The sequence below is a fragment of the Populus alba genome, chromosome 17 (assembly GCF_005239225.2).
Source record: "Populus alba chromosome 17, ASM523922v2, whole genome shotgun sequence".
Taxonomy (NCBI): Eukaryota; Viridiplantae; Streptophyta; class Magnoliopsida; order Malpighiales; family Salicaceae; genus Populus; species Populus alba.
In genome coordinates, this window is record NC_133300.1 from 861,857 (window position 1) to 876,874 (window position 15,018).

The window sequence follows — 15,018 nt, forward strand, 5'->3', positions numbered from 1 at the left end:
AATCAAAAATGACATAAAAAACTACGCAGAAAAAATTATAAAATGCTGAAACAAATATTTTTTATTTTTTTTCTTTTTGAATGGGTCGGGTCAGGCCCAAATACATGTGTGCACAGTGTCGTTGAACAGTGTCGTGTGAACAATACCGTGGGATGAAAACCGGGTATTTTAATACCGGATTTATATTTTTACGATGTAAAATACAGACCGATATTAAGCAAAAATTGTAAAACAAATGTGCTGGAAAAATTGTAAAAAAAAATTGAAATGGGCCGGACCCGGCCCATTTCAGTGAGCTGGGCCAGCCCGGCCCATTACCAAATGGGCTAGTTACTGTGCCTAAGCACAGTAACCAGCCTCCTTCAGTTGCTGCAGAAAGTGAATTAATTCACGTTTTGCATGCAAACGAGACAACGGACGAGGGCAAACGAAGAAGGAGACGGGGCGGCGAGAGATTACCTGCGGTGACGTCGTGGCGGTGCTGCTGGCGGCGTAGGCACGATGGCGATGGTGGCGGAGGCACGGTGTCCAGCGGTTTTCCTTCTCTCTCTCTCCTCTGTGTTTTTTTTCGTTCTTCTCTGCTTCTTCTTTTCTCTTCTCTGACTTCTCTCCTCTCTTCTCTCGGTCTTCTCGCTCTTCTCCCTCTCTTTTCCCTTCTGTTCTCTCGGTCTCTTTTTCTTCCTTTTGCTTCGGTTCTCCCCTGTTTTTATAAGCAAAAACAGGGGAGACGTCATGGTGGTGGTCGCCCCCTCCACTATCGATCCATGGATAAAAAGGAGGAGGCAAGTGGGTAATTTCGGGCGTCTTATTGCGCCAAATTCGGGTGGGAAGTCGGTGCGAAATAGAGGAGAAAAGAAAATCTCTGTCTCCCATATTCTCTGCGTGCGCAGGGAAGAAGACAATGGTGCCGTTTCAAAACGTCACCGTTGTCGCACGTGTGCGGCGGCGCGGCGGTTGTCCACCCTCAAGGAAAACATCGGAATATTTATTCCTTGAAAATAGGGAGACAAGGAATTCTTGTCTCTACAAGTGAAAAAATTGGAATGGGAGTCGCCACCTAGTATTCTGGTTACTAGGAACCTTAACTGGTCTTTAGAGATCGGGTACGGAGACTGGTTGCGTAAAGGGAAGGTATTAGCACCCCAACTACGCCCTACCTAAGGTAGGCTGCATTGTTTTAATGTCTGATAAAATCTAAAATCGTGTTGTGGTTTTTGAATTGTTGGTTCATTTACGGTTTAAGAAAAGTCCTCCTCCGTAAGGAGATCCTTATCTTTATCGGGTAAAAAACTAACTATTCGAAGTCGTCAAAAGAAAATATCTTTTTAATATCCGGAATACGATTTACGTATAAATTCATAATCTCTGATACTAAAATCAAACAAAATAAAATATTTTGTTGTTTTTGAGATTTTGGCCAATGTTCTCTTGACTTTAATAAACTGGTTATTAAAGCCAAAATGCATGCTAAAATATTGTTTTTTGACATATGAAAAATATGATATGATTTTTTAGATTTGAGACACTTGGCCGTATGCACAAAAACATTTTATCTTTTTTTGAAAAAAAAATTTTTAGTTTTGGAAGTTTTTGCCGAAAACCGGGTATTTTAATATCCAAGAAAAATAATTGTTAAAGAATCCTTGCTAACAAAAGCTTAATGTCTTGTAAAATAAGAATTGATATTTTACCAATTAATTCTTCTTGTTTGATATAGAATTCTTGTAAAAAAAAGTAAGTCAAAGGCTGCCACAAGAATTTCAATTAGCATTAAGTACGCTTTGCAGTGGATATAATCCTTAACTCTTAAGGAAACAATATTTTTTCTATTTTCACACTTTACTGATAGGTTAAGGCTTAACTTCAAACATGTTATTTTCTCTTGTCCAGATGAATTAACAATCTTACCATATATATTTGAAAAGATATAGATATTTAATTTCCAATCCAATTTGAATCACATTTAAAATCCTTTTGTAGATTCAAATATAACCTAAAAAGTAAATAAAAATCTATATTGGTAGATTTGAACCTTTTTAACCAAAGTCTTTTAACTTAACCTATCAAACTCTTTTTGGATTCAATTTGTTTAAGGCCCTTATAACAGATTCAATGGACACTCCTAATAGATTCTTTGATATCATTTCTAGGATCACATCATCCCATCTCTCTTCAAAAGGATTCAACCTCAAATCATACCTATATTGAACATGAAAAAAGATTTAAAAAAAAATCTTTGAATATAGCACTGGCATCATACTAACCTTATAAATCCATTTTGTAGGAATTAACTCCTTCAATAATTCTAAATGAACCATCTCCTCTAATCATCAACTTTGATTTTCTATGTTCAGGAAACCTCTCTTTGCGTATATACATCCAAACTCAATCTCTTGGTTCAAAGACAACCCTTTTTATCTTTTGTTTGCTAGGAATGCATACTCCTCATTCTTTTTCTCAACAAAGCTACCTATTAATGCACACAATATATTATTCATCAATATCATTAAATTACTATGTGCAATAGTAAGACTAAATAACATGTCTAACCATTCAAACAATCCACATTTAGCTTTAAAAATATTTTCCCCTTCATCCTATTCTTTCATCTTAATTTGATAATAATCAATTTTCAAATCAATCTTACTAAACATATAAGATCCATGCAACTCATTAAGAATATCATCAAGTGTAAAGATAGGATGTTTATACTTTTTCATACTATTATTGACTGTCATTTATCAAAGGCAAACCACTATGAATCTCATAAGGAAATACATAGCAAGATTTGGAAAATAACTTCTATCATTTTATCAAAAATTCTTATCAAACTCTGATCGTCCTAAAATTTTAACACATGATTAAAAAAATATTTTTGAAAACTTTAGGTAAAGTTTCAACTTGATCCAAATGTCGAATAAAAAAAGTATGTTTATTAGCGTTAAGCTATGTAATAGGACATATTAAGCTTAAATCCAAATTTTGATTGTTCCATATCATCCTCAAAATCATGTAACAAAAATATAGCAACACTAGGAATAAAAAAATCAAGATTGTTAGTATTAAAATATGTCTTTTTAGACACAAGTAAAATCATAAGCATGTCAGAAAAATAAGTATTCTTGATCTCGTTATATTTTATATAGAAACTCAAGTATTTACCTATATTTTCCTTCATTGGTTTTCTCATCCTTATTTTCTTCTCTCCACTCGCGACTTCAATTGTCTTTTTTTTTTCTATAGAAAAATCTAAATCTTTTCTCTCATCTTTTAATTTTTTTTCTTTATTCACACTTTAAATCATGACCTCACTATGGTTTATTTGTCTCCTCAACTATGCTTTCTTTTTTAAGCTTAGCTGGTCTTGTTTAAGCCTTTAAAGCTATTTTTTTACCTACTTTTGCCTTCATCGACACTATACAAAAATAATTGTTGATAATAATTTTAGATAAACACACTTTACTAACCACTTTCATACATATTTCAAATAAGATCTATAATGCTTGACAATGTTTAGATTCAATTTCTTAACAATTATATTACTACTAACATTAGAACTTTCACTATTAATAATCATACTATACATCTTGTTACTAATGTGACATCTAATATGGAAGATGTTCTTTCTTTATTGCTCCTTTATCAATTTCATGGCAACTTTCTAATTATCAACCTTTGAAAACTTCTTTTTTTTTTCTTTAGAATTATCACCCACACTCTTATCATTCATTGTAGCCCTAATGGTAGGCATTTTAACTTCCTTTTCTTACTCATTATCAGTTTTATCATAGCTTCTATTTTATCATGCCTTTCCTTTATAGTTCTCGTCTTTTTTGTTCAACACTTTTTAATGACATTGTTTATACCTAAAATAAAGGTTAATAGCAAATAAAAAAATAATTTTTTCCTCACACAAACCTCACATGTTTACTCTCACAAAAAAAAATCCACCTCTTTCGTGTTTCATGCAATTTTATTAGGCTTTTCACTAATAGACTCGCTACGCCTTTTACCACTCTATTCCTATACTTTGATTATTTAAAGTAACTTAACAACTTATCAAAGATTATTTAAAGTAACTTAACAACTTATCAAACAATTAACCAAATTACATAATGATTTATTTTATGTTTAAAAACTCCAAAATCAAGAATTATTCAAACTTTCAAAACAAAACATGAGAACGAACTTACAAGCGGCAATGTAAACTTATGCAAATATAATGTTGAAAACGAAAACACCAAATAAAAGCAACAATTATTATTAAGAAATAATGAAAAACTACAAAATTAAAGAAAATGATGCAAGAAAACAAGAAACTAAAGAAATTGATGCAATATAATCAAGAAACTACATAAATTTGCAAGAAATCAATCAAGATCACCAAGAATTTGCAAGACAAGTTTAGGCTAAACCCTAGTTCTTGCAAGATCCAAAATTTCCAAATTATTTGTCCAAGAATCCTTTCAAGGTTTGTGATTTTGATTCTTTTTTTAATAGGTGCTGAATTTCTCAAATTCAAAGATGAACACAATTTGTTATTTGTGTGCGATTTGTTTTTAGTATCTTCAAGATTTTTTCTCTTTCCTTATCAAAAACCGATTCTCTTCTTCCTTCTTCCTTTTTTTTTTAAGAAAAAAAACCAAAACACCACAAAGATTAATCAAGATTTTATTATTATTTTTTTTTTTGTAATAGCCAAATCCATAGAGAGATAGAATCCAAAGAAACCAAGAAACAAAACCTAGATAAATTACAATGAGATGCGAATGAGAAATATAAATTACAACGAAGTTGATCGATTCTTCGAAGAGTTTGTTTGTAAATTAAATTAAAAACTTAGAATGAGAATCACTCAACTATAAAAAAAAAAAAAAAAAAATAGACACACAATATACGACAAACTTAGATAAAATTTCATCAACTAAATAAAAATCCTTACATAAGAGTATTTATTATTTTTTTGATAATATATTTTTTTGATTTTTTTGTATTTTATTATTTTTTTATGTGGGGACCCAAAAAATAGGTTACAACAACCGTTTTGCATTTTCCTTTTTTTTTTTCAAACAGTGCACGAAACGGCGCCGTTTTGGTCAAAACGCGTCGTTTTCATTTAAAAGGAAAAGGTGCCAAAACGAGTCAGATTCAAAATTTCGGCCCTCCATTTGCGCGCGTTTTACAATTTAGTCCTTGGTCTCGGATTTCTTCAATTAAGTCCCTAATTGCCCATTAAACTTCAATATTTATGCAATTAAGCCCCTTGATTTGACCAAATGAACTTCCAAAAATTATAATTTGACCCCAGAACTTCAATTTCTTCCAATTAAAACCCAAATTAACTCAAAAATCAATTTTTCTTGCAATTAAACTCTCCAAAAATTCAATTAAACCTTAAATAAAATTTAATTGAGTCCATAAACTTCTAATTTTGGACTTTTCTTCCTCAAAATTGAATTTTCTTTATCATCGGGGCTCTCATCAGTCAATGATATACTGTCAAAAATTAATTGTTATATATTTGAACATCCTCAATCAATTTGGCTCGGTTTTTTTCGATTTGGGTTTGGTTCGGTTTTTTCAGTTTTAGATTTATAAAACCGAACCGGTCAGTTTTTTTAAAATTTTAATTGGTTTTTTTTCATAATTTGGTTTTTTCAGTAATTTTTTTCCAATTTTCTCGATTTAATCGATTTTTTAGTTTTTTTACTTACCTCTCATAACTAGTAAAGAAGCACCCAACATATTTGTGCTCCAGAACTTGTAGTGGAGTACTCCATTTAATTACAAGACCCTTTTCTGGTGTAGGCTATATTGATTGTTTTGTCCTATCACGTTAAAACCCTAATTGTATTGTTGTGCTATAATTTTGATGAATTACCTATGACATTTTTTATTTTAATATTCTTGACTTTGATGTAAATAAATTTAAGACTAAAATTTATCTTCAAATCTAATGCTAACACTTCTAATTCTAGCGGTAGTGGATATTAAATGTATCCTTAATTATTGTATTGCTGACTACAAATGTTTATGAATACAAATTGAGAAAAATAGATATTAGTTATTTTACTTTTAAAATAAATTTAGTTATTTTACTTTGGTTGTATTTATGAAAGTTTTGGAAAGTATTTTATGGAGAAAATAAGTCCATCAATATAGTTATCATATAAAAAGCCTTAGCCATAGCTAAGCCCGCAATGGGTGGCTCCTGACGTAGCCCTAAGTCCAGAGCCTTTAGGCCTAGACCCACAAGGCCATCAATATATTTGGACGAGTGTATTGAAGATGATGGTTACTATAATCTTGATCTCTTTACCGAGTGGATCAGCAACAAACCACCAAGGTCAGTTATATATGTGGTCTTTGGTAGCATTTCTGATCTAAGCTTGGGGCTTGAACAAGGTCAGTAATTTCTATTTCTTGTGGGTAACCAGGGATACTGAGCAAACCTAGCTCCCCCAAAACATTTGTGGATGACATATGTTGTGGGATACTTTTTTAGTTTCTCGTGGGTGAGAAAGGTTGTGTAGTAGGGTGGAGTCCGCAAGTTAGAATGCTAGCTAATGAGGCTGTGGGATTATTTTTTTAGTCATGGTGTCATAGTTTTGAAACCCGACTGACCCGAGACTAAAATCAGACCGGGTTAATGAAAAAATAAAGAAAAAACTCGGTGTGACCAGGCAGGTTGACCCGGTGACTCAGTTGACCGGCAAGACCCAATCAATACCCGGCCACAAATCCGTTGACTTTATTTTTTTTGTTTTTTTTACTAAAACGACGTTGTTTTGATTTTCTTTTTAAAAAAAATTTAACCCGTCTGACCCGGTGATCTAATCAAAACCTGGAACCCAGACCACCAGATGACAAAGTTGTAGAGGATTTTTGGAAGGTGGGAATTAGGGTTATGGTCAATCTAGGCAGGGATTCCTTTTGATTGATTCTATTATAAATTTCTGTCCATTTTACAATGAAGTTCTCAGGAAGGCTATTGGACCATTCCAGGTTCGGCTGATGCAGTCTTTGCAATGGAAGTTCTTTGTAAATGGTTCGATGCAAAGAAAACTTTATTTAATATTAATAATTGTTTTATAATAATTATTTATGGAACTAGTATGCAGAGTTTTTTTTAAATTATTTGCTTCTGGATATAAAATGAAAAAAAAATATTTCTTTTGTTGTATTTTTTAATTAATTTTCTTAGATTAATTATTGTTTTTTTTTTCATACATTGGTATTGACATTATCAATGCATGTTGTTTTTCTATTTCTCCAAGAATCCTTTCAAGGTTTGTGATTTTGATTCTTTTTTTTTTAATAGGTGCTGAATTTTTCAAATTCAAAGATGAATACAATTTGTTATTTGTGTGCGATTTTTTTTTAGTAACTTCAAGATTTTTTTTCTCTTTCCTTATCAAAAACCGATTCTCTTCTTCCTTTTCCTTTAAAAAAAAAAAAAAAAAAAACCAAAACACCACAAAGATTAATCAAGATTCTGTTTTTTTTTTTTTTGTAATAGCCAAATCCATAGAGAGATAGAATCCAAGGAAACCAAGAAACAAAAACCTAGATAAATTACAATGAGATGCGAATGAGAAATATAAATTACAACGAAGTGATCGATTCTTCGAGAAGTTTGTAAGTTAAATTAAAAACTTAGTATGAGAATTACTCAACTATAAAAAGAGAAAAAGACACACAGTATACGACAAACTTAGATAAAATTTCATAAACTAAATAAAAATCCTTACATAAAAGTATTTATATGTAATCATCCTAAAACTAATGGGTCAAACATACATCTAATTTAAATGAAGCCTAAACTAGTTAAAATAAGGTTTAAAATAATAAAAACTAATAAAACAATAGTCTAAAATTATTTCCACCATTTGTCTCGTATGATAGTGAAAAAACACCTAAGAAAAATAATTGTTGAAGAATCCTTGTTGAACAAAAGGAAGATGCCTTCTAAAATAAACATTAATTTTTTTATATGGAATCCTTATAAAATAAGTGAATTAAAGCCTACCACATAAGCACTCAATAATATTAAGGATTCGTTGTAATGGAATCCATAGTTTTTAAAAGAAAATATATATTTTTTGTTTTTGCACTTTACTGGCATTTTCTATACCCAACTTTAAATATGTTGTTTTTTTTTTTCTAGATGAATTAGTTGCCTGCAATATATTATTTGAAAGATATAAATGTTTAGTTTGCAATTCAAATTGAATCACATCCAAAACCTTTTTGTAGCCCTAAATATGGTTCAAAAAAATAAACAAATATCCATAATTATAGATTTGAGTCTTTCTCTTCAATTCACTTCATTTTAGGCTTTAAAATAAACTCAATGAACCCTTCTAATGGATACTTTGACTTTTGTAGCCATTATCTCATTAGTAGATAAGTATTAGCTAAGACTTTGAACTCATCAATAATTTGTGGCCATTGGTTTGCTTTTGTCTTGATCCAAGTTGGTATTCGTAGACAAGTAGTAATTGCTCTCATCTCAAGAACACATAATACAGTTATATCCTATAAATCTTTTGTGCAAAATCTAACAAAACCATTATTTTATTTGCCATAAATGTTTTGTCTCTCAATGTTCAGTGGCATATCAAGGCACCTCTTTGGTGCGCATGTAGCCCTTCTCGTGTTAGTTATCCTATCCACCCACCATTCTTGCAGTGCTAGAAAGAACATCAATGACTGCGCTCCTTCTTCTTGTGGCAATATCCGTAATATTAGCTACCCTTTTCGATTAAAAACCGATCCCAAAGGCTGTGGCAACCAAAATTTTGAACTTGATTGTGAAAACAACGTTCGTCCAACTTTAATCTTGAACAAGGTAAAGTATTATGTTCAGGCAATCAGTTACAGTAACTTCACAATTCGAGTTGTGGATGCTGCTGTTCAGAAGGATGATTGCTTCTCCCTCCCTCATCAACTTGTGGATTATCATCCATATAAGTTCTTTAGCCCAGTCGTCGACTTCCCTAAGTTGATTTTTATAACTTGTGAGAATCAAATACCGAGTCCTCCAGATTATATTTTGGATACCAGTTCTTGCATAAATGGCAATTCGACTGCATATAATTCTACCTTTTCTAGCAGTGTTTCTTCTCCCAGATCCATCAACATGGAAGGTCATTCCTATGTCATGGTTGGTGCCGCCTTGCTGGAGGTGCCGGACTTATGCCTTATAAATTTGATTTATTTTTTGCCTCCATCTCTCCTGCCGGAAAACAAAGCCGATATGTCGTATACAGACGTCCATGATATTCTGGTGAATGGGTTCGAGCTTTCATGGTTCTCCTTCTGCTGTGATTCTGTCAAAGAGCACCGCTGCAGTTATCTCGATGAAGCCACCGCGGACAAGAACAGTTGTGGATATTCATTCTACTGTACGTGTTTTCTTTTTCTCTCTCGGCCAATTAATGTATCTGCTTATTTTTGTATTGCTTAATAGAAATCTTCTACAAGACAATAGAGAAAGAAAAATTAGTCGCGTAACACAATTTCAAGTTTTCAACCAATTAATCTCTTAAATCAATTATTTTAATTTGACTTTTGTTTTTATTTCTTTTTAATAAAACAGCCAACATCATGGATGATCCGATCAGAGTTGTAACAGGTAAAAAACTCCTTCGTATCGCTGTTATTTTTTACATATATTATTCATTTTTTAATTAATATTCTATTTAATTAGCTCCAAAGGTAACAAACAGCATGGCATTGGTTGAAAACAGAGTTTTCATAGTCATGTACTTTGTCAAGCTCCCTCCCTCCCTCTCTTATATATTATAAATATAGACACAGACATTTAGTTAAGAAAAGGAAATATTTTTTATTATTATTAGAAAGGTTGCAAATTAACTCCCGTAGTTGGGCTAACTTTTAAACACCCCTTCCCCAATTATATATTAAATATATCTTTTTTTTATTTCTCTCTCAAATTTAAACCTCTCTCCTACAGCATTATAAACTAATTTTAAAAAAACATTTCCCAAGATCTGTATTATTATTTAAGTTTTATACACAAAATATTATGCAAGATTTTCACCTTTATTTACCAAATGCGCAGTGTATAATTATTATAAAAAACCTAATTAGCAAATTCATTATAGAGTGTATTCTGCCTAATAAATCACTGTCTACTGGCTAGACCAATTTTTGAACGTATATATCAAAATCTAAGTTAAAAATTAAAATTTTTGTTGCAACTTAGAAAATACTTGAGCAGCAGCAAACATGTTTCTTATTTTAGGTTTAAAGATTTTTTTGACCCGGCCCGACCCACAATAAAGCACAAGGCAATTATTTAGTTATTATATTTCTATATTTCCCGGTAAACAGTACAATTATCAAGATCATTTTTTTTTTAATTTAATAACAAAAACAATCGTTTGTGTTTCTTGCAGAATTTCTGGCTGATGAGGTACTCACAAAACTTGGTAAGAGCTTTTCTATTTACCTATTAAACATGGAACCTAATAAAAATTAAATTAAAAACAATATCTTGACCCTTTGCTAGCCAAGAATTTTATGTAAAATCTCATGTAAGATGGCAATGAGCGGAGCATGAAGTGAATATCCACTCTACCTGGCTAAGTAATCACGTATTAAGTATGTCAAATGAGAATTAAGGAAGGTATGAGATAATAAATAAATAAATAAATAAAATAAATAATAATATCTATCGATATGATTTTCGGGTAATGTGTACCTACTTCATACCCTTCTAATTAATGCCATTAATTAAAAAGAAAAAATGACACAGGAGCCTAATTTCATAAAAGAAAAATTAACACCCCGACTCCATTGTTTTTTCTAAAACAATGAGGTGCAAAAAACCTCTAATTCTAGAACTTATTTATAAAAATAATATTGAAATTAATATATAATTAAGATAATTGTTTCTTTTACTTGAAACTCTCTAATTTGAATATTCTCAAAATAAAATAAGATATTGGACATATTATGTTTCTTTCATGCGTTGATTTATTTAACGTCATTATAAGATTTTTAACACTGTCACTACTGTTTTTTAGGGCGAAAAACCTGGTTTTTACAAGGTGAGGACTATTGATGTCTCATTGATTGTGGCTTAATTGGATTGGACTCCTTGCAATGTATATCATGGCTTGTTATTTATTCATTATCAAGATTTTGCACGCTGACAATAGTTTTCTCTTTTCTTTATGAATATTAGATATCTGGCTGACATTTGATCAAGACAAGGGTGAGTTAATTTGCTTCTTTTTTTTTTATTAATATTCAACTAATAAAAATAATCTGAAAATGGTTTCATAAATTTACCTTAAGCATTTCATCGGTCATGAATCATTGACCATTTGACCTTGTGTTTTCCAATGCATAAGCTTTGAGCATTTTGTACATATCTTTCCTAAAATCCATTGATATTAAATGTACTTGTTTTCTTTGGGAACAGGAAAACGGTATCTGGAATTCGGCTTGGTCACAAGTAAGGATCAATTTTTTCATATACCTTATTAGGCAAAATTACTATAAATAGAGATTTCACTTAATATTTTCTTTTCCTTAATTGGGGTAAATATGATCCATTCATCTTATTATTGCTACCGTATGATGTGTAAATTACAACGTGTGTTGCGGAATTGTAATGATGAATTGAAAACTGCACATATATCCATAAACTATTAACATATATATACACGCACTACAATCAAATTAACTATTAATGGCTTTTGTCTTAAACATTTTTTAAAACAAATTTTATGATGGGTATATGTCGCATGATGCGCCGAGTCGGGGTGTTAGGGAATCATTATCTAGTTGTTTAGTTCAGGGTTGTTAAGAAAACTTAGATATACTGGTCTTATCAAAGATTTCATAGGTAAGAGACTGATTGTTGCTAGGAAAAGTATTAATATCTTCTAACCCAAGATAAACTGCATTGTGTGGTTTAAATATGGTTGAAAGGTTTTGATGGGTTTTTGATCGATAGTTTGTCTATGATTCGGGGTAAAGATTCATCCATGTGAATAAATATGGCTTTTTAAATTTATTATGGACTCGTATACTCAAATAAATTCTTATAGAAAAGATTCATACAAGTGCCCTAATAGGGTTCACTCATCTTGAAAGGCGGAAGGGTTTTCCACAACTAGTTTGTGGTGGTGAAAAAATACTCTCAATTAAAATTAGTGAATATTCAGAATAATTCTGAGAATTATATAGTCAATTCATGATATTTAATTACCAGTCTACTTATAGATCCAATATTTATACCAGAATATTGACCATTAATTCTCATGAACTAAAATTTTATAAGTTATTTCAAATATTGATCAAATTCTCATTAATTCAATAAACTGATTATTAAATCTAAAATGCATGCAAATATATATTTTTTAAAAATTTCCATAAACATACTAAAACACCACCACGTATTTTATTTTTTAAAGCAAGATATGATTTTTATTTTTTTTCATTTTTAAGAGACTTAAGCATATGCAATAAAAAAAACATTTAATTTTTTTTGTCTTTTTGGATTTAAACATTCAAAAACATATAAGAAAATACAAACACACATACCCATCTATTCTTACTAATTAACCCACACACCCATGCAATTACAAACATTTACACAACATTGTAATTAAACACAGATCATAAAAAAAATCATCTGAATCCCAAAATAGACCTTCTAGAGGCTGAGGATAGCTTTGAGAGACTGCTATAAGGTGCTGGAAATGGAGAAACGATAGTGGCGTGTGAGTCCAACGCGCCACCATCACTATCGGTACATGGTTCCATTCACTGTCACCAGTGAATTGAAAAACAAGGTGGATCTGAGGTGGCTACTTCTTCTCTTCCTTCTTATGCCAACAGTGGCTCTCACCATGACCTGCAAGCAAAGGAAATCACACAGATAGTTTATTTATATTTTGATTTTTTTAAAAGCCACATTAACATTAACTTAAAAAGCACGTTAACGATTGAATGCGTCGAAAGTAGATTTTTTTATTTCTTAGAAAAGACTTTGAAAGTGATGTAACTATGTCAAGAATGTATTTTTTAGGTTTTTGTTGTTTTGCTATTTTTTTCAAAAATGGGGTAAAAAATTAGGTTACGACAGATGACCCCTCTTTACAATACTTATGGAGCAAAGACTTGTTAAGTGCTTTGCGTAGTATCTTTGTAAAGACAAACGAACTATTTTTTTCAAAACTAATCTTTTCAAAGCTTTTAGTTTGATTGACCTGAAACTCTGTTTTCGCAGCAATCCCCTTCAACCAGAACTTCGATCTAATTGTGTACAACTTAGTTATCTTGAAATTATAATATGGTGATTCCCTTTAACCAAATCAAAAATCTTTACCAAAAGTTTGGTCAAACTAAGATCCCAATCTAGTGATTCCCTTTAACTAAAATTAAAATCTGAAATGCAGCTAACCTGAAATCCTAATCTAGCGATTTCCTTTAACCAGAATCAAAATGTGAAAAGCAGCTCAGCTAACCTAAAATCTTAATCTAGCAATTCTTTTTAACCAAAACCAATAGCTTAGTCAACTTGAGATCTCAATCTGGCAATCCCCTTTAACTAAAACCAAAATGATACATTCAACTTTGTTAACATGAAATTTCAATCAAGAGACTCCCTTTAACCAGATCCTTGGTCTTTATCTTTAGCTTGACCAACCTGAAATCTCAATCTAAGGTTTCCTTTTAACTAGAACCAATAGCTTGGTTAACATGAGATCCCAATTTGGCGATCACCTTTAACCATAACCAAAATCTGAAAACCAGCACGGTCAATCAGAGATCACAATCTAATGATCCCTTTTAACCAGTACAAAAAATGTTATCTTCAGCTCGGTTAGCCTGAAATCCCAATCTAGAGATCCCCTTTAACCAAAACCATGGCCTTTGTCTTTACCTCGATCAAACTGAAATCTCAATCCAGCGATCCCTTTTAACCAGAACCAAAATATTTTCATAGCTTGGTTAACTTGAAATCTCAATCTAAAGATCCCCTTTAACCAAAATCTTGGTCTTTATTTTTAACTCGATCAACCTAAAATTCTAATCTAGAGATTCTCTTTAACTAGAACCCATAGCTTAGTTAATTGAAGATCCCAATTTGATGATCCCCTTTCACCAGACCAAAAAATATTACCTTTAGCTCAATTAACCTGAAATCTCAATTTAGAAACCCCTTTTAACTAGAAGCTTGGTCTTTGTCTTTAACTTATTCAACTTGAAATCTCAATCTGGCAGTTCTACTAGAAACAATGACTTGGTTAACCTGAGATCCTAATCTAACAATCCCTTTAACTAAAACCAAATTTAGAATAAAAAAAAATGCTTGGCTAACCTAAAATCCTGATATGGAGATTCTCTCTAACTAGAACCAAAACAGCTCAGTCAACCTAAGATCTCAATTTCGCATAACCAAAAATCTATAAAATAGCTCAGCTAGCCTGAAATACTCATATAGTGATTCCCTTTAACCAGAACTAAAAGTTCGGTCAACCAAGAACCCAATCTGGCAATCCCTTTTAACTATAACCTAAAAGTGAAAAAAATAGCTTGCTTACCTGAAATCACAATATGACAATTCCCTTTAACCAGAACAAAAACAGCTCAATCAACTTGAGATCCGAATCTAGTGATCCCCTTTAACCATATCTAAATTTTGTGAAATAGCTCGACTAACCTGAAATCCCAATCTAGCAAAAAAAATTATCAAAACATTATTTTGATCCTTTCAAAAAAAAAAATTGGGTTAACCTGGTTTAAGGGCTATCTGGGGTTGACCCTTCCACCACGTGACCTGGCTTTCTCTCAAGTCAGATTTTAAAAATATGATAATAACCATTTTTATCGTTCCATGTCTTAGTTTGATAATTTTGGAATTAAGATTTTTTTACAAAAATATTTTATGGATAAAAAAAAAAAATATTTTCTCTGGAGACATATTCCTTGTGTATTTTTTTATTTTGAAAGTACAAAAATTCACTAAACAAT

The 15,018-nt window shown here is 31.4% G+C and overlaps 1 protein-coding gene across 4 annotated transcripts; it reads left to right on the plus strand.

Annotated features, from left to right (window-relative positions):
* Positions 1 to 8,424: 8,424 nt before the first annotated feature.
* On the plus strand, positions 8,425 to 12,422 carry LOC118053342 (LEAF RUST 10 DISEASE-RESISTANCE LOCUS RECEPTOR-LIKE PROTEIN KINASE-like 1.2). 4 transcript variants are annotated; one of them, XM_073405700.1, is made up of 7 exons: positions 8,425 to 9,020; positions 9,118 to 9,407; positions 9,602 to 9,637; positions 10,425 to 10,457; positions 11,055 to 11,078; positions 11,216 to 11,245; positions 11,456 to 12,422. In XM_073405700.1, exons 2-7 carry the CDS (start codon positions 9,143 to 9,145, stop codon positions 11,518 to 11,520), a joined length of 453 nt encoding a protein of 150 aa, XP_073261801.1. In that variant the 5' UTR covers positions 8,425 to 9,020; positions 9,118 to 9,142; the 3' UTR covers positions 11,521 to 12,422. The 4 variants fall into 4 exon arrangements, with proteins under 4 accessions (XP_073261801.1, XP_073261802.1, XP_073261800.1 ...); XM_073405701.1 differs by having other exon boundaries at positions 8,425 to 8,851; XM_073405699.1 differs by having other exon boundaries at positions 8,427 to 9,407; positions 10,425 to 10,441; positions 11,456 to 11,488.
* The last annotated feature ends 2,596 nt before the right edge of the window (positions 12,423 to 15,018 follow it).

What these genes read in the sequence shown, in the direction of transcription:
- LOC118053342 (XM_035064553.2), top strand. Translation starts at nt 8,591, where the DNA reads ATGTTTTGTCTCTCAATGTTCAGTGGCATATCAAGGCACCTCTTTGGT. An exon ending in TTGTGGATATTCATTCTACT is followed by an intron (nt 9,408 to 9,601) that starts GTACGTGTTTTC and finishes TTAATAAAACAG; the next exon opens with CCAACATCATGGATGATCCG. An exon ending in TGAGGTACTCACAAAACTTG is followed by an intron (nt 10,458 to 11,054) that starts GTAAGAGCTTTT and finishes ACTGTTTTTTAG; the next exon opens with GGCGAAAAACCTGGTTTTTA.